The sequence below is a fragment of the Seriola aureovittata genome, chromosome 1 (genome assembly GCF_021018895.1).
Source record: "Seriola aureovittata isolate HTS-2021-v1 ecotype China chromosome 1, ASM2101889v1, whole genome shotgun sequence".
NCBI lineage: Eukaryota > Metazoa > Chordata > Actinopteri > Carangiformes > Carangidae > Seriola > Seriola aureovittata.
In genome coordinates, this window is record NC_079364.1 from 34,020,682 (window position 1) to 34,043,200 (window position 22,519).

The 22,519-nt window shown below is 41.0% G+C and overlaps 1 protein-coding gene across 2 annotated transcripts in view; it reads left to right on the forward strand.

Annotated features, from left to right (window-relative positions):
* The window catches only part of ccdc102a (coiled-coil domain containing 102A), a 106,976-nt gene that overhangs the window by 76,148 nt on the left and 8,309 nt on the right, over positions 1-22,519 (forward strand). For both annotated transcript variants that reach the window (XM_056371849.1, XM_056371859.1), the window contains exons 7-8: positions 533-742; positions 21,772-21,942. In XM_056371849.1, coding sequence (XP_056227824.1) covers positions 533-742; positions 21,772-21,942 — 381 coding nt within the window. The remainder of the gene's footprint in view (positions 1-532; positions 743-21,771; positions 21,943-22,519) is intronic.

Sequence of the window (22,519 nt, forward strand, 5' to 3'; positions counted from 1 at the left end):
AATATATTTATTTTGAAACATACAGGAAGTGTTGTTAGTGTTAGTGTTTTTTGCAACAAACGGAGGAAGGCAGAAATGAACACAGCTGCTGCTGTGACAACACAATCGTCCTGGCAACACATCTGGAAGGTAAGTATATAGGCGCTGGTGTTTTACATAATAACTTCTTTCGATCTGGTGATAAAATCATGTCTTCTATGCGTGTTCCATTATTGCCCATAACAAAGACTAGTGGTTTAGTAGTTACCTAGTTATCACAACTTACCCAGACACAGCTCCATGCTGTGGTCTGACTTGCATCAGACTTGACTTTCAAATCAAAGAGGTCAGTGCAGCAGTGCTCTACCTTCATCATAAAAATTAGTGTGAAGTCGGATTTCACAGCCTGTATAACTACAGTCCTGTTCTGGTATTTGATGGAGTACAGCTACTTCTCTAACTTATATATAATCACCAGCAGTGATTGGTACAGCTACACCACAGTTATCATGCGAGTGTCCTCAGCCTCCTCCTCTCTTTGTGTTTCCCTCAGATGGAAAGACTGCAAGTGGAGAATGCTGCAGAGTGGGGGCGCAGGGAACGTTTGGAAACAGAGAAACTGACGTTGGAGAGGGACAACAAGAAGCTGAGGGCTCAGGCTGAAGACCTGGAGGAGCAGCTGGCCAAGAAACGCCGGCAGGCTACATCCGCGCTTGACACGGACCTCAAGGTCATCCAGAGCGAGTTGTTTGAGAGAAACAAGGTGGGCACCACTTCTGTCAGGCGGCCCAGTGCTTTCACCAAGCTGAGCAGAATCTGTTTCCACCAGCAGCAGCTGCCCTCTCGTCCTGTTGCCTGTAATTCAGTTTTTCCAACTACGAAGCTATTTTTTTACAACCCCATTTCCAGCATTTATCATATTGTATTCCCCTGAACTGTAACAGAACTGAATCATCCTTTAAATTCCAGGTCGCTATGAAACAGAAAGTTTGTGCAGTCACTTCCATACACACATACTGATGACTTCTCTTTATATGTAAAGAGTTTGTGCTCTGACCTTGTCTTTCCGGAACACTGTTGGCTGTGTGTGTGTGTGTGTGTGTGTGTGTGTGTGTGTGTGTGTGTGTGTGTGTGTGTGTGTGTGTGTGTGTGTGTGTGTGTGTGTGTGTGTGTGTGTGTGTGTGTGTGTGTCTGAGAACATACAAAGAGAGAGATTGATTGTGTTTTGTATGTAGTGTTGAAGCTGTGGTATTGATCTGGACAGAGAATGAGAAACGGGCCAAACAATTAAGACAGTAGATGCACGCACACACGCATGCAGGTATAACTCTCCCTCTATATTTGTCATCATGTTTTCCTCAGCAGCTCTCTCTGTGTATCCATCTGTTGCCATTGGTAACATGGAAACTGTGATGCTCTAACAGTGACAATTCCTCAGTGTCATTGACAGAAGGAACATTTGTTTCTGTTTTTACTGCTTCAAAACTCGAGACTGTAGAAATTGCAGAGGAAAGTTGACATCACTTAGAGTTTCTGCAGGTTGTGTCTGTGTCAGTGTTTCATATTTTAGAGTCAGAGCATCTAGAACGAGGCAGTGTGTGGAGCAGGTGAAGTCTGATCTATGGATAGAGCTGGTTTCATATCATAGGTTCAAGGCTCATTCTGAGCTGAGTCTGCACGTGAAGCTCATGATTTACTGGTTCAACCATCACCTGTGGTCATGAGCTTTTGGCAGTGACCCACAGAGCAAGTTTACAGATACAGAAGGCTGAAATGTATTTCAGTAGAACATTTTCTGTAAACTAAGAATGGTTGCCAGGAGAGACTGTCTGAAAGTGTTCTGTTTTAGCAGACATGAACAGATTTACCTTCCAACATGATCAGACAACACGTTGTATGAACCAGTTGTTCCCAAGCTTCCCAACTTAAGACATCTGATCAAGATTCCCAGGGAGTGATGGGAAAAACACTCATGGTACGACACAGTGACTTCAGGTCCTCACATCCTCAGTCAGTAGAAAACCTTTCATTTGAGAAACTGGAAAAATAAAATAAAATATTACATATTTGATATTACATAAATATTTATCATAGAATAATACCTGTAACACCTGTAAATTAAGTCACATATAAGTAGGTGTCTTGTTATGACACCTACAATCACCAGGTGGGGCTATTGACCTTACATGTAGGTTTATGTAGTTTGTAGTCATGTCATACAAAGTGATGGTCAGCGATGTTACTGGGACTGTTATCAGTAATGACCTGAGGTGACCTCGTCATGTGAGTCTGGGCTGTGAATATATGACTCAGCAGGTAACAGAGAAATGATGTAGAGACTGTGTGTGTGTGTGTGTGTGTGTGTGTGTGTGTGTGTGTGTGTGTGTGTGATGCTCTCTTCAAATTGCCCTATTAGCAGCAATGTGTCAATGTGAAAACGCTGTTTGAAAACGAAAACAAATGACTGAGGGAGATAGGGACTAATTATGAAAGCAACAGAGTGAATGACCTCACAGTCTCAGAGGAAGGAGGATGAGGAGGAGAGGATCAAGATGAAAGAGGGGGGTAAAGGAGAGAGAGGAAGGTGCAAAGGAAGGAAGATGAAGAAAGAAAAGTTCATAGGAGTCACACATAAACCTCTGTACGTATTTACTCTAGTTCATTATCTCTCAGTGGAGCTGGACCATTCAACTCGTTATGTTTTCTCTCTTTTACCTAATGTTACTGCTGAGGAAGAAGTTTACTGCATATAACATGGCTTAATGTCACGCAGGGACCTGAGTGTGCAGCGGTGTGTTCCTCTTTATTATTCTGTGTCCTGACACCAGTCCCTGACGTATCACCACTGACTCTTCTCCTTTAATTCAGATCGTAGGAAATCTGCAGAACTGGACACAACTGTTCTTCTGCAGTGTGAACATGGATTGTTCAAAATGAGACTAATTAAACCACAGGGGCCAGAGTGCAGCCAGTTCTTCCTGTAGAGGTGCTGCTTAAGTCAACCTACACCAACACACGACATTAATAACAAGGATTATGGTGATCAGAGGTCATTAATACCAATGGAGGGTGAATGACAGACAATAATGGACTAGTGGTGGGAACCCCTTCAAAATCAATATAAAGAAATACAAATAAATCTACATTAAATGGAAGGATTAGTTTTATAGTAGTGTTAGATCTGTGTTCTTCTTTCTTGTGTATTTTTTATTTATGGTGCTTTTATGCATTTAACCTCTAAGATCTTTGTCTCTGTCTCTTTTCATTTTCATTTTCATTTAGTCTTTTATTGAGCTCATCTCCCAGAAGCCCCTCCCACGCATTGTTCTTGGGCAGCCCTGAACATAAAACCAATTCTGCTATTTTCTCTCTCTCTCTCTCTCTCTCTCTCTCTCTCTCTCCCTCTCCCACGCTCTCTCTGTGTGTATGTTTGTTTATTGAAGAGATAGATAGATAGCCTTTTATTTTGAAGGTTAATCCAAATCATGGCGATGGTGTTTCTGTGTTTCTATCAACGTGTGTGTCGGTGTCTGTGTGACTGTGTATGTCTGTGTGGCTGGGTTTGTAAACATCACAGAGATCAAAGAGTCTCTTAACGTGCTGGTTTGAACACCTGTGTCTAGCTGAAAGACACAGAGCTGACTCAGATCTGGGAACCATGAGCGAATCATGGCCAGCACAAGATCTTTGTGCACTGCATATCTGGCTCTGGTATTTCTAGAGCATGAAATGTGGACACAGGAGTGAGTTACAGAAAAATGTCACATATGCATTTCTCAGGAAATCAGCTCCAGAATTTGTATTGTAGTCAATGGGAAAGGTGGAGGGTATTCCCATCGCTTTGAGGCTCATGTTCAAATTCTGTAAGTCTCTGTGCTGAGATACACATTCTATGACACAGGAAAAATTTGTCTTACTATTGAAGAAGCCATGATGTGTGAAGACTGAAATATGTGGCCGTGAGGATGAGTTAAAAAGAATATTTTCAGAGGCGTTTTACAGCTTCTCCCACTCTAGCTTTGAACATTGAGTGCAATACACACCCATTATACAATCTGAAAAGGTCTAAAAATGACACAAAACATAAACTGCGATTTTGTGTAAACCATAATAGTAGTCAAAATATCAATTTAACCCAAAGGAGTCTTGAGTCTACTATTTAACTATTTAACGTTTCAACCATTTTTCTACGTTGAAGTATGACGCAGCAGTAAGGCTCCAAAGTAGGTTGTTTTGAAGAGCATTCTTGAAGCATTCATTCTCTATGGGAAATTTTTCACCTTTCATCGACATTTACTGAATGAGATTGCTGAAGCAATGCTGAAGTAGCTGAAACGATAGCTGAAGATTAAAATCAGAACTTGTAAGCTGGAGTTTGAATATCCTGAAATAGTTGAAAAAGGCCTGAATAATAGATGTAAGGTGTAACAAACAGCACAAAATTGCACAAAATATACAAATTGTAAAAAACAGAAAAACATGTTAGTTGAAAACTAATTGTCCCACATTGGTTGAAAATAAACCTAACAAAAAAGAAATGTAAAATCAAAATTTATAACGTCACACTTGAATGAGATTTCTGACACAATGCTAAATAGTTGGGAAAGCAGACCATATTAGCTAAAGTACAGTGCTTTGACAAATTAGTTGCCAAAATGTTAAACTTGAGGAGCTGAAGTCCATTAGCTGCAAAAGCTAACTGAAACATGTTGTTAAAACTGTTGAGAGCCAAATTATTTAGTGCTAAAGGTGTAAGTAAGAATAAAATGCCTTTAAAAATTTGAAGAAGTAATCATTTGTATTAGTAACAGAAAGATGAACTGCATCCTCAACAGTAGAAACTTTAATTTAATATATCAATGAGCTGAATAATCGCTTAATATCTGGAACTGTTGTGAACAGTTTAAAATTTGGATAACATCTGTAGCTGTATGTATGCTCAAGTAGTTGAATTTCAAAGACTCTCAATTCACTTACATTGTAAAATATTGCGGAAAAAGCTTATTATTTCAATTAAATTAATTATTATATTATAATTATTATTAATATTATCAAAAAGTTGAAAGAAAGGATACATCTCGTGAAGAAGCTGAATGTTTTGATCGCTGAGTGGTTTATGTAGCACAAAGCAAGCAAGAGTAGTTAACAAACGAAGGAAAGTAAAAGGAGGATCAGGAGTATATATGTATCAATATGTTTGCTGCCATATTTCCTGTTGCTCTGTCCAGTCTGAACTGTTATCTCCCTCTATGAGTAATAACTTGTAAACAACTGTCATGCTGTAAACAGCTGTTATGTGTGTTTATATCTATCTGTCTGTCTGTCTACTTGTTTACCTTTCTGTGTTTGTCTTCTTGTTTATCTGTTTGTGTGCCTCTCTGCTTGTCAGTATTTATGTATGTTTCTGTGTCAGTTAGAATGACAAACTGAAATTAATTGCCGAATGCTTTCTGTCTGTCTGGCTGCCCACTTGTTTTTCTATCTTATAAGGGAGCACCTGGAAGACACTGGTTAAAGGCAATCCGCCAATCAGAATGAGCTCTAAAAGTAATCCACCAATTTGAATAAATGTAATGTGGAGTCAGTTAGGTTGCAAACTGAAATTAACAGCCAAATGTTTCCTGAATGAAACTGTGTCTATCTGCCTATCTATCTGGCTGTCTGTCTGTCTGTCTGTCTGTCTATCAGTCTACCTTTCTATATGTCCGTTTGTGTGTGTTTTTGTGTGTGTGTGTGTGTGTGTGTGTGTGTGTGTGTGTGTGTGTGTGTATATGTGTGTATATCTCTGGTTTGTGTGTATATCTCCAGTGTGTGTGTATGTGTGTGTGTGTTAATAAATGAAAAACTGTATAAGATATCAAAAAGTTGAATGATAGTTAAATAGCTGAAAGTCTTCAAGTTTTCAAGGATTTGAACCTGGTCTCCATTCATTTGAATAGCAAAAAAGCAATGCTGACTGAAGATTAAAAGAAGAAAATGTGAGCTGGAGGTTAAATGGCATGAAATCGTTGAAAAAGACCTGAATTGTTGATGAAAAGTTAAACAAACAGCATGAAACTCTACAAAAATGTACAAAATGTAGAAAAAACATAAAAACATCTAAATTTGAAGCTAAATGCCCTAAAATGGCTGAAAAAAGCCTAAGAAAGAAGAAATATACAAGCATACCTTGTCACACCTGAAGGAGATTACTGACACAATGTTAAAATAGTTGAAAAAGCAACTCATATTAACTGATGAACAGTGCTTTGAAAAGTTAGATGCCAAAATATTACACTGGAGGAGCTGAACTCTATTAACTGCAAAAGCTGAGAACTGAAAGATGTTGTTGCCATGTTGTCTCCATTTATGAGTACTAACTTGTAAACAACTTTCTGTCTGTCTGTGTGTTTGTGTGTGTGTGTGTGTGTTGTGTGTGTGTGTGTGTCTGTTTGTTAATGTGTGTCTGTGTGTGTTTCTGTAATTTGTGTGTTTGTGTGTGTGTCTGTATCTGTTTGTGTGCGTGTCTCTGTTTGTGTGTGTTTGTGTGCCTTTCTATCTGTCTGTGTGCCTCTCTGCTTGTCTGTATTTATGTGTGTTTCTGTGTCAGTTAGAATGACAAACTGCAATTAGCTGCCAAATGCTTACTGATTACAACTGGACTGAAACATTTTTCCAGTGAAAACAGCTTAGAGGTTTGTTAATCATTTTCTGTATTTAGTATTGGAGCAGTATATAGCATGACACCACAGATATCAGAGGAGTCTCTAATCAATTAATTTGACCTTGTATTCCCTCCCTGCACTCAGAGGTTGCCATGGTGACAATGCTGTCTGTCTGTCTGGCTGCCTACCTTTCTTTATCTCTGAAAAATGTAGCACCTGGAAAACACTGGTTAAAGGTAATCCACCAATCAGAATGAGCTCCAAAAGTAGTCCACCAATTAGAATATACGTAATGTGGAGTCAGTTAGATTTTAAACTGAAATTAACAGCCAAATGTTTCCTGAATGAAACTATGTCTATCTGCCTGTCTGTTTGTCTACCTGTGTACCTTTCTATGTGTCCATTTGTGTGTGTTTGTAAGAGACAGAGTCTGGCTGTTGAAGACTGAGCACATACAAATCTGTGGGAGAAACAGGTCAGCAACCTCTCAAACTCCTGCCATTTAATACAAAACAGTACATAATATCAGCAAAATTATCACATGGTCAGCACCACAAGACTTTCCTGAACACCTCTATGTGGTTCTGGTGTTTCTGGACCCAAAAATATGGAAATAGGAGCGAGTTACAAAAAAGGGTCAGTTCTGGTTTTCTCCTGAAATCGTTTCCTGAATTTGTATTGCAGTCTATGGGACAGTTGGAGGGTACTCCCATCTGTTTGAGGCTGACAGTTTAAATTAATTTAGTCTCTGTGCCAAGGTAGTCACTTTATATGAAACAAGACAAATTTGTCTACTAATGAGGAAGAAATGATGTGTCAAGACTGAAATATAGTTGCAATCAAAATTATTCAACCCCCACTGCAAATTAGGTTTATTGGCAAAATGTACAAACTAGCAGCTTTTTGCAATAAACAAATCAAACAAGAACAATTTAAGCAGCACAACACAACGAATATTACAAGTGGTTTTCCAAATTCAACACAAAATGCCACTTTTAATCACTACTGCAGTCTCAAAATTATTCAACCCCTTCATGACAAGCATTTTTAGTACTTAGTAGAGCACCCTTTTGCTGTTATGACCTGCTGCAAATGTGATGCATAGCCAGACACCAGCTTCTGGCAGCGTTCCTGAGGAATCTTAGCCCATTTTTCATGGGCAAAAAGGCCTTCAGTTCACTAATATTCTTGGGTTTGCGTGCTGAAACCGCCTTTTGCAAATCCCACCAGAGATTTTCAATGGGGTTCAAGTCAGGTGCCTGTGATGGCCACTCTAGTATCTTCCAGGACTTCTTCTGAAACCAAGCCTTGGTGGACTTTGAGGTATGCTTGAGATCATTGTCTTGCTGCAGGACTTTTGTAGTCAGTCGAGGGTTTTTGACCACCTGCCTCCTCAGGACTCTTGTGGCAGCTGTTGATAGCTTCCTCTTTCTGCCACATCCAGGTAGTGTAGCCACTGTTCCTTTAACTTTAAACTTGTGAACTATGCTTTCAACTGTATCTCTAGGAACATATAGTGCCTTTGCTGTCTTTTTGTATCCATTTCCTTGTTTGTGCAAGGCAATGATCTCTTCTCTGAACGTTTTGGACAATTCTCTTGACTTAGCCATATTTCTAACATGCAATGAAACATCACTGTCAACAGTCCAGGTGTATGAGGTGTTCTGTCTAAAGCACACCTGATGCAACTAATGAAGCCCTTGATCGGTTGCATCAGGTGTGCTTGAGACCACACCTGATTTGCAAATGTGTGCTCTTATGAGGAATTCTATTCAGGGGGTTGAATATTTTTGAGACTGCAGGAGTCATTGGAAGTAGGATTTAGTGTTGAATTTGGATAAAGTCCTTGTAATATTAGTTTTATTTAACTATTTAAACTGTTCTTATGTAATTTGTTTATTGCAAACACCTGAACATTTTTAAATTTTGCCAATAAACCTAAAATGCAATCGGGGTTGAATAATTTTGATTGCAACTGTATGTGGCCTTAAGGATGAGTTGCACAGATTTTCTTTTAGACAAATTTTTAGAGCTTCTCCCACTCTAGCGATGACGTCATCCACTCTAGCCCTGAACAGTCCGTGTTCACACCCATTATCGACTCAGAAATGTTCTGAAAAAAGCGTGAAACTAAAACTGTGATCATTTAAAAACTTTACAAGATATCAAAAAATTTAACACGAGTCTAATAGCTGAACGTGTTGTGAACATTTTAATGTTTGAATGAAGTCTGTAGCTGAAAGTATGCTGAGGTAGTTGATGCTCAAAGAGGCTGAAGCTTTCAAGGACTTGAAGTCTGAGGTCTCTCCATCAGGAAGAACTCCTGGTTTTAAAGTTTACCAGATATGGAGTTAAACATCCCATACCGGCTGAGCTGAAGAAGCCATACCGTGGATGCAGAGCCAGGGCTAAGCTAAAAGCTAGGAGATGGAGATATAAGCCTTTTCTACCATCGATCCTCATGGGAAATCTCAACTCCCTGGCTAACAAGTATGATGAACTGGAGGCACTTGGGAAGAACCAGCGAGCATATCGTGAGTGTAGTATCATGTGTTTCACGGAGACCTGGTTAAACGACAACACCTGACCATTTTGTGGATTTACCCGGCTTCACTGCAGTATGAGCGTAAGGAGAGGCCGGAGCAAGTGGAAAGAATAAAGGTGGAGGACTGGTTCTGCTAGTGAAGAACAGATGTGCAACCCCAGTCAAATCACAGTGAAGGAGAAGATCTGCTGTCGGGATATTGAACTGTTGGCAGTTGGTCTTAGACCGTACTATGTACAGAGGGAGTTCTCACACATTGTTGCCTTTGTTGTTTAGATTCAACCACGAGCAGAGCCTGCAGTCGCGTGTGATGTTATTCACGAGACTGTTGTGAGAGTACAGACCCAGCACCCTGATGCATTCATTGCAATATCGGGGGATTTTAACCATGTCACTCTCACGTCTCACCTGACTGGCTTCACTCAGGATGTTGAATGACCCACAAGGGAAAATAAGACACTGGATCTGTTGTATGCAAATGTCAAAGAGGGCTACACTGCTTCAGCTCTACCACCACTTGGCAGATCAGATCATAATCTGGTTTTTCTTCAGCTTTCTTACAAGCTTCGTGTACTGAGGCAGGCTGCAACCACCTGTCATTCAGGAACTGAGTGCACAGATTGGAATGTACTGTTGGAGTCACAGGAAATGAGATGAAGAGGAGATTAAAGCAGGCGAAGGAGGACTACAAAAAGAAAGTAGAGAGGAAGTTGCAGAACAACAACACCAGAGAGGTGTGGTAGAGGATGAGGACCATCACTGGCTTTAAAGAGAAGAACAGCCAGGCTCCTCCACAACCTGACACTGCAGCTGCAACTCCCTCCACACTGGGGTCAAGTCTGCTGTCCTTTACAACAGGGTAGGTGAGGGCAGAGCTCAAGAGGCTACGTCCTGGAAAGGCAACAGGCCTGGATGGTCTGTATCCAAGGCTGTTAAAGGACTGTGCAGCACAGCTGGCTGAGCCTCTCCAGAGGATCTTTAACTTACGCCTTCAAGCGGGAGGGTCCCGGTCCTGTGGAAAACATCATGACTTGTTCCGGTACCTAAAGTAGGACGACTGGCTGAGAAAAAAGACTACAGACCTGTGGCCCTCACATCACACATCATGAAGACCAGGAGGAGCTGCTGCTTCTCCACCTTCTGAAGCCACAGGTTGAACATGCACTAGAACACCTACAGTTCGCCTACAAAAAAATTATTGGAGTGGATGATGTCATCCTTTACATTATCCACCGGGCCATTCTTACTTGGATGACCCAGGTAGTTACATGAGGATTACATCCTTTGATTTCTGAAGTGCATTTAACACCATCCAACCCCCCATCCTTAAAGACAAGCTGGAAGGGATGGGGGTGGATCCCTGTTTCACATCCTGGCTTGTGGACTACCTGACTAGGTACATCTACAGTACGTCAGGCTGGGTAACTGTGTCTCAGGGACAGTGATGAGCAGCACTGGGGCTCCACAGGGGACTGCTCTGGCTCCATTCATGTTCACCCTGTATACAGCAGACTTTAAATACAACTCTGAGTCCTGCCACATCCAGAAATACTCGGATGACACAACTATTGTGGTGCGTATCAAGAATGGGCAGGAATACAGGGATCTGACGATGGCCTTCAGTGAGTGGAACGACAAGAACTGCCTCCCTCTGAACACCTCCCAGACCAAGGAAATGGTCATGGACTTTGCGAGGTCTAGGCCCACCCTTCACCCAGTCAAAATTCGAGGTAAAGACATTGAGGTGGTGCACACTTATAAATACCTAGGTGTGCACCTGGACAGTAAACTGGACTGGTCCCTGAACACAGATGCCATCTACCGGAAGGGGCAGAGCCGGTTCTTTTTCCTTAGGAGGCTCAGGTCCTTTGATTTTTTATCAGTCAGTGGTGGCCAGTGTACTTTTTTATGCTGCAGTCTGCTGGGGCAGCAGCATGTCGGACATGACCACAAAGAGACTGGACAAGCTGGTAAAAAAGGCTGGGTCTGTGCTTGGCAGGAGTCTGGACTCACTCAGGACTGTTGTGAAGAGATGCATGCAATGTAAGATGGAGGCCATCTTGGACAATACCAACCACCCTCTCCACAACATTCTGGCAGGACGGAAAAGCAGCTACAGGTGAAGCAAATGTTTCATCTCATTGCGCTGCAGAACAGAGAGGTTCAGGAGATCCTTTGTTCCCACTGCCATCAGGCTATACAACACCTCAGCCAAAGGAAGTGGACTAATCTAATTATTGTTGTTTATTTATTATGAATTGTTATTATTATTACTATTACTATTATTATTATTATCAACAATGAGCTATCTATCTATCTATCTATCTATCTATCATCTATCTATCTATCTATCTATCTATCTATCTATCTATCTATCTATCTATCTATCTATCTATCTATCTATCATTTTAATAGCAAAAAAATTGCAGAAAAAGCTTAATATTTTGAAAATTATAAATAGTAGAAAAAAGTTCTATATATCCGATAATCTACAGAACAAGCTGAACGTTTTGATTGTGGAGTGGTTTTTGCACGAAAAAGTATGTAGGAGTAGTTGGAGACCGTAAAAAGGCGGAAGAAGTAAGAATAAAAGAAGATGTTTTGAAGAACAATAGTACCACAGTAACTAGACAATGCAATTTCCCAAGATTGCGGTGGGATTGCTGCTTCTGCCCAAGTTGAAGCTAAACTGCCTTGCTGACTGCTGAGAAAAATCTGAAACTGAGCTTCATTGTTAAATGCCTGCAACTAACATTAAAACTGAGTTGCCACTAACTCTGTCTGTGTTAGTCTTGAGTAATGGCTACCAATCACTTCATTGGGAGTCCCCATGGTCATTTGTGCAAAATTTGAAGGGATTCTCTTGAGGAGATGTGGAGATATTGCGCTCATGAGACCAAAATCATGATTTGTGAGGCGACTGTGACCTTGAGCTTTGACCACCAAAATCTAATCAGTCTAATTGAACAATTGTGCCAAATTTGATGAAGTTCCATCAACGTGTTTCTGAGATGTCGTTTCCACCAGAATGGGACGTTTTTCCTTCTGGATGGACGGACATCCTGAAACCAATATGCCCTCTGGCTCTGGCTGTCGCCAATTTGTCTAATTAGCTGATCTGAATCACCTCTGTCGTCCATCTGCACTCAGAGGTTGCCATGGTGATCCTAAGTGCTCAATTCCTACTGAGTGAGACCTGGTCTCAGCTGAGACACACCTTTCAACCTCTGGCTTGCCAATCAAAGACTATCAAATCCTATCAGCTAAAACCATGTGTTTTCTGAGAAAGGAGACTCTACTCAATGCAGTGATATATAAAATACCTGTCTTTGGAGTCAAAAGTAGCTCCAAAGTAATCTACCAATTACACTATATGTAATGTGGAGTCAGTTTAGATTAGATTAGATTAGATTAACTTTATTAATCCCACAACTGGGAAATTCATTTACCACAGCAGAAAAATAAACATCTATAGAATAAACATCTATGGAAATATACATCAAAAATACACCAAATATACACTAATAAATACAATGGACACAATACACACGATATGTACATGAAAAAGTGCAAGTTTGCACATGGTCAGGAAGAGCAGGCGTTGTGGAGTATGATAGCTGCTGGAATGAAGGACTTGCGGAACCTCTCCTTCTTACAGTGAGGATGTAAAAGTCTGCTGCTGAAGAAGCTACTCAGAGACCCTACAGTGTCATGCAGAGGGTGAGAGTTATTGTTCATGATGGATGTCAGCTTAGCTAACATCCTCCTGTCACCTACTTCCTCAATGGAGTCTAGGGGGCAGCCCAGGACAGAGCTTGCTTTCTGGATCAGTTTGTTGAGCCTCTGCCTATCCCTGTCAGTGCTGCCCCCTCTCCAGCAGACCACAGCGAAGTAGATGGCTGAGGCCACCACAGAGTCGTAGAAGGTCCTGAGGAGAGCCCCACACATGCTTAAGGACCTCAGTCTCCTCAGCAGGTGAAGGCGACTCTGACCCTTCTTGTAGAGAGCGTGGGTGTTGGTGGACCAGTCCAGTTTGTTGTATAGGTGAACCCCCAGAAACTTGTAGTTCTCCACCACCTCGATGTCCAGTCCCTAGATGTTCACTGGTGTGAAGTGGGATGTCTTCCGCCTGGGGTTCACAATCATCTCCTTTGTTTTGCTGGCATTAAGCTGAAGCTGGTTGATCTTGCACCACCTGACAAAGTCCCTGATGACTGTCCTGTATTCCAGTTCATTTCCCTCTGAAACACACCCAACAATGGCTGTGTCGTCAGAGAACTTCTGGACGTGGCAGTGTGTGGTGTTGTGTGTGAAGTCCGAGGTGTACAGGGTGAAGAGAAAAGGGGAGAGCACCGTACCCTGGGGGGCACCTGTACTGCAGAGCACCACATCAGACACACTGTGACGAAGCCTCACGTACTGTGGTCTGTTGGTGAGGTAGTCTATCATCCATGCAGCCAGGTAATGGTCCACTTTCCAACCTCACTCTGAGCAGTGGCGGCAGGATCGTGTTGAAAGCACTAGAAAAGTCAAAAAAACATGACCCTCACAGTGCTCCCACTGTCCTCCAGGTGTAGCAGTGATCTATGCAGTAGGTAGATCACTGCATCGTCCACCCCAACACTAGGCCGGTAAGCAAACTGCAGGGGGTCCAGCTGTGTGCTCACCAGTGGTCTCAGGTGACTGAGGATGATCCTCTCCAAAGTCTTCATCTGGTGAGAGGTCAAGACAACAGGCCTGAAATGGTTAGGCTCCTTGGGGCGCTGGGTTTTAGGTACTGGGACCACACAGGAGGTCTTCCACAGGGCCGGTACTTTCCCCAGGCTCAGGCTCAGATTAAACAAGTGCATGAGCACACCACAGAGCTGATCTGCACAGTCCTTCAGTAATCTGGGGCTGATGCCATCTGGGCCTGGGGCCTTCCTTGTCTTGATCTTCTTAAGTTGACACTTCACCTGATCAACTGTTATGGAGAAGGGGGTGGAAGATGACTGAGGTGAGGGTGAGAGGGGGCAGTTGTACTGGTGGGGAGGGGAGGGCTGGAGGTGAATGGGAGTTGAAAGTAGGAACATGACAAACTGAAATTAACTGCCGAAGTTTTCCTGAATTAAATAGAATAAAGTGGTTGATAATCACCACAGATATCAGAGGAGTCTTTAATCAAGTCATTTGATCCACCTGTGTAGCCCATTTCCTGCACTCAGAGGTTGCCGTGGTGATTTTAACTGCTTTGGTTTGACTGAGTGGGACAGAGATTCAGTTGAAATATACCTCTCGAACTGAGGCGTTTCAGTGAAATATCGTAACTGTTATCACATGAATGTTTAGATTTTCTGAGAGAGGAGACATTGCTGATTACAGTCATATAAAATGCTTGTCTGTGGTGCCAAAAATGTGGCCTATGCAACGGTTTAAAAAATGCCTCTCTTCCTGTTTCCTCCTGATTTTCTACTCTCATTTTACATTAGAGTGAATGGGGCAGTTAGATGGTAACCCACCACTTTGAAAGGGCACAATTCAAATTCTATGAGTCTCTGTGCTTTGTTAGTCACATTGTCTGAAAGCCGACAAGTTTGTCCAGTTGGTGGGAAATAATGAGCCTAGAGTTAAATTTGTGGCCTTTAGGAAGAGTTTAAGAGGATTTTAATCCCTTCTCCCACTCTAGCGGTGATGTCACCCACCCTAGCCCTGAACATTCCATGCAATACACACCCATTATAAACTCAAAAATGACCAGAAAAAAGAAATAAAACTAAAACTGCGATAAATGAAATACTGTACAAGCTATCAAAAAGTTTAATTCAATTTAAATAGCTTGGGTCTTGGGACCCGTTTAAAGATTAAATGAAGTCTGTAGCTAAAAGTATGGCAAAGTAGTTGAGTTTCAAAGAGGAGAAAGGTTTCAAGGATTTGAACAAATTTCTCCATGGACTCCCATTGTAAAAAATCTGACAAAACGATTAATATTTTATTTATTATTATTTAATTTTTATATAAAATAATTAGACATATCACTGAGAAAAGTAATGCGTGGAATGTCTCGTTCAAGACAAAATGCAGGACTAGTAGTGGGCCAAAAAATGGGTTGGAAGGATAATAAAAATAATAAATGGAATGTTCGTTTTTGACCTGACAACAACATATACTGGGATTGTTTCATTCAGCAATCCCACCAATAAAGAGAACAAAAAAAATGCTTTTTCTACTGAAAATGCGTGTGAATACTGAAAGCTGAATGAGATTGCTGAAGCAAAGCTGAAAATGCTGAAACAACTGCTGAAGCAATGCTAAAGTAGCTCAAGCAATGGCTGAAGATTAAAAGCAGAAAATGTAAACTGGAGGTTGAATGGTATGAAATGGTGGAAAAACGCCTAAGTTTTCATTGGAAACTGTAACAAACAGCACAAAACTCTAGAAAATATATAAAATGCGAAAAACAGAAAAACATGTTAGTTGAAAGCTCAATGGCCTAAACGGGATGAAAAAAAACCTAAGAAGGAAGAAATGTACAAGCAAAACTTTTAATGTCACACCTGAAAGAAATTTCTGACAGTGCTTTGAAAAATTAGATGCCAAAATGTTAAACTGGAGGAGCTGAGGTCCATTAGCTGCAAAATCTGAGAACTGAAAAGTTTTGTTGAAAAACTTGAAAGCCAAATTATTTACCACCATAGGTGGAAGTAGGAGTGGACAGCCTTAGAAATATGAAGAAGTAATCATTTGTAGAAGTAACAGAAAGATGAACTACATCCTAAATAGTCGAAACTTTAAGATATGAATAAGCTGAAAAATCGCTTCAAAGCTGGCAGTGTTGTGAACAGTTTAAAGTTTTGGACCTATAGCCTACAAGCTCGCACAGAGACCGGTGTGGTGTGTGTACTGGACAGCCGCCGGCAGCACAGTTGAGATTTATTAGGCTGTATTATAATTCTTTATTCATTATAAATGAGAGTGATTTTAGATGTTGCTTACTGTTTATAGCCTACAAGCCGACTATTTACAAAATCAAGGTCTAGTTTGTACTCACAAAATAAAGTTTGCAAAGTGGCTGCGTCATGAGTGGACATGCTGACAGATGTGCCAGCCGACAGTGACTTTCCGTATCACTAAACCATCAGCTTCCCCCTCGCTAAGGTTCTGAGAAGGTGACTCTTGTTCTCTCTCCGCATATGAAAATGTAGACTTAATGTTAAATGAAAACAATAAGTGAAAAAAAACAGAAGCACAAAAACCGCGAATAAATAGAAACATTGTAATGATTCCCAGGCCACAGCTGGCCACAGCTGGCCCCAGCGGTCCGAAGAATTAATGCTCAGAAATCTTTTGTTTTTTATTTTAATACCTTTTAGGCTTCAGAAAACATCAAAAACACATATTTAGGAAAATTCACGGAGTGAGAGACCTGTAGTTTTTATTTAAACAAAGTTATTTACATAATAAAAACTCAAAGGGTTTGTCAGACCATCTTGGTGGTTCTAGTGTTAACTTACATTGTATAAATTGCAGAAAAAGCTTATTATTTCAAAACTGATGAATAGTATCAAAAAGGATACTTCTCCTGTAGAAGCTGAAAGTTTTGATAGTTGAACAGTTTATGTAGCACAAAGTATGCAGTAGTAGTTAACAACCGAAAGAAAGTAAAAGCAGGATGTCGAGTATAACACCAGTGTAACTGTCATCTCCCTCTATGATTCTGGAGCTTATAGTAGGCTATTTTACACTTTTGAGCAATACAGAAAATGTGACCTGTTTTCACTGATTCCTATGACCATATAGACTATGATGGAAAGCATCATGCCTGTTTGTGTGTGTGTGTGTGTGTGTGTGTGTGTGTGTGTGTGTAAGAGAGAGAGTGGCTGTTGAAGACACAGAGCTCATAACAAATATATTGTAGACAGGGGTCACAAACCTCTCAAACTCCTGCTATTTAATACAAAACGGTACATCAGCAAAATGACCAACCCTCCTGAATTTGTATTGAAGTCTATGGGAGAGTTTGAGGGTGCTCGCAGGGTCAAATTTCAAATTCTCTCAGTATACTAAGGTTGACAATTTCTATGAAACAGGGCAAATTTTTTTACTAATGAGGAAGAAATTATTTGTTAAGACCGAAATATGTGGCTGTGAGGACGAGTTAAACAAAATCTTTTCAGAGGACTTCTAGAGCTTCTCCTACTCTGGCGATGATATCATCCACTTTAGCCTCAAAAATTCCATGCAATACACACCGATTATAAACTCAAAAATGATCAGAAAAAAGCTTGAAACTAAAACTGTGGTAATTCAAAAATTTTAATACAAGCTTAATAGCTGAAAGGCTTGTCTACAGTTTAAAGGTTGAATGAGGTCTGTAGCTGAAAGTATCCTGACATAGTTAAAGTTTAAAGAAGCAGGGCGTCGTGTGGCGTAGTGGTCTAAGCAGGCGCCCCATGTGTAGAGGCTACAGTCCTCGCTGCAGCCCCAGTTCAAGTCCCGCATTGCACGGCCTTTACTGCATGTCATTCCCCCTCTCTGCCTCCCCATTTCCTGTCTCTCTACTGTCCTGTGAAATAAAGGCATAAAAAGCCCCAAAAAATATACTTAAAAAGATTAAAGAAGCTGAAGATTTAAAGGATTTGAACATGGTCTCTATTCATTTGAAAGGCAAACAAAATTCATAAGATTAATATTTCAAAAATTATAAATAATATCAAATAGTTGAATACATCCAATAATCTACAGAAAAAGCTGAACGTTTTGATAGTTAAACGGTTTGAAGGAGTAGTTAGAGACTGTAAAAAAACGGATGTATAAGAATAATATTAATAAAGATTTGAATAACAAACAAACATTATTTTTGACCTGACAACAACATATAGTGGTAGTTATTATTGGTGGGATTGCTTCATTCAGCATCCCACCAATAATAATAAAATATAAAGATTTGAAGAACAATAGTGTGAATGCCTCAGCATTCCCACTAATAACTATGCAGAATAATAATATATGCCTTAAATGATATTGCATTTTAGGCACATAATTAGTCCACTTCCTTTGGCTGAGGTGTTCATCCTGATGGCAGTGGGAACAAAGGATCCCCTGAACCTCTCTGTGCTGCAGCGCAGTGCTACAGCGGTAGCTGCTTCTCTGTCCTGCCAGAATATTGTGGTGAGAGTGGTTGGTATTGTTTAAAATGGCCACCATCTTACATTGTATGTGTCTCTCCACAACAGGAGAGAGGACTGTTGTCCTGAGTCCAGACTCCTGCCAAGCACAGACCCAGCCTTTTTGACTAACTTCACTGTCTAAATTAATCCTAAATTCAGTGTGGCAGAGGGGGAGGGGAGAGTTACACTGATTCTTTGTGTGTTCACACTAATGCGAAGTAGCTGTACTCATATACGTTATTTCCACATATCACATGTGTGTAAGTGTTTGTGTGTGTCTAGTGGAGCAGATGTAGTGGCAGACTTCAGGGTCTCTCTAGTCAAGGGGAAACATTTAACGGGCTGTGTGGCGTAACTAACAGACAGACAGACAGACACACACACACACACACACACACACACACACACACACACACACACACACACACACACACACACACACACACACACATTCACATCTCCAGAGGTATAGACAGACACACTCATACCTATAGATCACTCTGGAATCCCTCATGTTCAATAGCTTCTCCCCCTCCTCCCATTCGTCTTCTTCTCCTCCCCCTCCTCTGCCCTTTCAGACATTCATTACATAGTCTTCAAATGATGAAGCTGGAGGGAATATGGAGGTTTGTGGCCTGTTTGTCTGCTCTGAGGTGAACAGTGGAGACCTCAGAGCTTCTGTTTTACTGATAACAGACAGGGGACACAGTCGGGTCTCTGTGTCTGTGTCTGTCTGTGTCTGTTCCTGTCTTTGTCTCTCTGTCTGTTTCTTTGTCAGTGTCTGTGTCTGTCTGTCTGTCTGTCTGTGTCTCTCTGTCAGTGTCTGTCTGTGTCTATATCTGTGTGTGTCTGTGTGTGTCTGGCTCTTTGTCTCTATCTGTCAACAGCTCAAAGCCAGAACCAGCACCCACAGGTCCCCACACACCGGTGTCCCTCCTGAAACCATAGAGCACAGCTGGAGCATGCGTTGGAAAATTACAGTTATCCTTAACCTCCAATGACCCTCCCCACAGCAGGAATTACACCCTCAGGTCACCCCATAAATGCAGGCTAACCAAACAGACCAGTCTTAGAAATCTTTGGACCTCCACAGGACCGCCATCCATCAGCCATCATATTGATTTTTCCACCCCCTACTGAGCACATCTCTGGAAAACCTTTACATGTCAGCACATACATTACTTACATAAGTAGCAGTGTGTTGGGGAATGTTAAACTGCTCTAACACAGCCAGCTCACAAAGACAGAATTATCAACTTTAGCAGCTGAGCACCAATGGTGAAAATGGGAGGACAAATCACGGACAAACTCCATATTTGTTCGCTTATCACCCTTCACCCAATGCCTCAGGGACCAACTCATATGCTTTAAACACAGCTGACTTCACCGTCCCATAATCCAAATTCTCCTCAGCACATATAGTTGTATAAGCCTCCTGGTCCCAGCGAGGACCCACTGACGCAGGATGTACGCCTCTCTGCATCCGGCCAATTTTTTTGCATCGTCTACACGATCAAAGAGAGTGAAAAAAGTATTGGGACCTCTCTCAACAGAATGGACCTGCCCAGAGAAATTTGCCCTCTTGGATTAACCTCAGTTTGGACACTCTAATCTCATTCTGGCTCATTGGCAGCCGCAAACAAAGATGAGACAAAACCACTTTCCTAAAATCCTCTTCATGATTTATCTCTACCATGATAATTGTCAGCTATTTGCACTAGCTGCTACTTTTTTACAAACATTTACATTTATGACTCAGTTGATTAATGACTGATGGGTGTGGCTTAATACAGCACTGTGTACAGCACATCTTTTCAATTTCTACATATTTCACCTTCCAAAGTATAAAAATTCAAAAAAGTCATGTGTCCTTTTTCAGCACATCCACAGATGTAACGATGTTTGTCTCACTGTAACATATGTCCAATTCAGAAGTCTGTGACTTTATAGTTTTCAAAATATGCAAAATCGATCAAAGTCTATCTCCATAAATCTTCATTTAAATTCTACCAAAACTGACAGACATCCTTTGGATAGTAGATATCACATGTTTCAAACACTGCTGAGATCTGTCAAACGATGAGTCCACAGTCAGTGTCTGACTGTATTTACTACTGTATGCACATCATTTTCTATTTCACCAAACGTTTGATCAAACTTCAAATATAGAACACCAGACTCATCCTTTCATACGCAATTAATCTTTCTCCCTTCACTGCTAAACAGTTCGCCAAAACAATGACATGTTCGTGAACTTATGATTTTGTCTGGATTTGTGTGCTCCCTCTCATGTGTAGTCAGTCTTTGCTCTCATGGTTCACTTTTATCTTCCTGTGAAATACACCTTCCCATAGCTGATCTGAAGTCAGATCTGTGGAGGAGACCAGTCACCTAAAACTACAGCCTGATGAAGAGATGCTACAAAAAAATTGAAATGGGTTGGAACACAGCATGATGTTTCCATTGAGAGGCTGCTACACTCGCGTGGCCGTGGTCAGGACGTCTTGGCTGTAGTTACTGGTTTTGCAGGTAGATTGTGGCAGGGATGTTTTAAGAAGGAAAAACTGGCTTTGCTATGGTGAATTTTTCATCTTTCTTTCTCATTCACAGCCTTTTCATTGGCTGTATGAAACATTTCAACCAGGATGGACTGTCTTTTAAGGTGTATATAGACAGAAACAAGACTTTTTTTCACCATTTATCATTTGTGGAGCATTAGACTATTTTTATAGGCCCCAGACAGCCAGTGTACTAACTGTACAGACTGTTGCTCCAACAGATCATCAAGAAAGATGTCTTTACTGGATATCTATTGCCCCTCTAAAGAGGAAGAGGTTAACTCCATGGTTCAACTCCCATTATTCCTACAGCTCTCAGTAGTAACGCCCTCATGAGCTTCTTTAATAGTAAAAGTCAAGTCAAGTATCTTTATTGTCATTGCATAAAACACCCAAATTATGTGTGGAGCTTCCCCCTGAGTCATGTAGTGCAGAATATAAGGGAAAATAGAATAAAACAGTTACTGGGAATAAAATAAATACTAGACAGAAGGAATGTGGTCAGGGGAGGGAGGGGGGTTTGTTTAGCAGCCTGGAGGAAAAGCTCCAGGCCCCCCAACCCCCGAACAGAAACTGTTTGTGCCAGTTCATTTCAAAAAAGCAATGGCAGATGAGAAAACTCCAACTCAGTCTTGTAGCATTCAGTTGACCAGTGGTGGAACTATGATCAGTCAGTCAGTCAGTCAGTCAGGGACATTTTCAATTATAGCTGCAACTAATGATTATTTTTAAATTCATTTACATAACTGAATATTTTATCTTTTAGTACATTGTTTTTCAATTCTTGCTTCAGAAATGACTTAAATGATGAACTGATTAATCAGCTGCTATTTTTTAGTAGCAAATGAGATGCGAATATGGAAGTGTAAATCCTCTCTGTCTGTCCACTGTGTCCTCAGGAGCTCGCCGACCTTCGCCACATTCACGCTAAGCTGAAGAAGCAGTTCCAGGAGAAGACGGCGGAGCTCGCCCACGCCAACCGGAGAGTGGAGAGTCACGAGGCTGAAGTCAAGAAGCTACGGCTGAGGGTGGAGGAGCTGAAAAAAGAGTTGGGACAAGCCGAGGATGAGGTAGGAACATGGCTGCATATGTGTTTTTGGACTTATAGTAAAAAATGCATCATAGTCAGAGATGCTGTTGTCACAACTCTGTGAACATTCTGACACACCATTGTTTGTTGTAGAGATTCAGAAAATATAATTCAACATATAAAAAAATAAAACCGAACATTGGTTCACTCAGCCTGGAATGCCTAAACACTTGTTTATAAACTTCAGCATTTAAAAGAAAATAATATCAAAGTAGAAATAGCTGTCAGCATAAAAATAAATAGGTTGTTGTCATACAAGCACAAGATTTTATTGTTGTTTGTACAGACTTTCTACAGACTGTTCCACAGTCTGACTGGCATTCTGGAGCTCTAGGAGGATTCCTGCTGGGCTGCCACAGTGATTGGCCAGTCAATGAATCTATAAAGTTTTCACCTGGCCCTCTCTGTGTGTCTGTCAATCATTCATTGAGACGTGGGATAAACTCCTGGTGCCTGTCATATACTCTGCATGCCATTTAATTTAATATATTCACCAATGTAATGATGCTATTTTAATTTTTTTTTTAGCATTTTTGCCTTTTTTATTGTAATAGCAC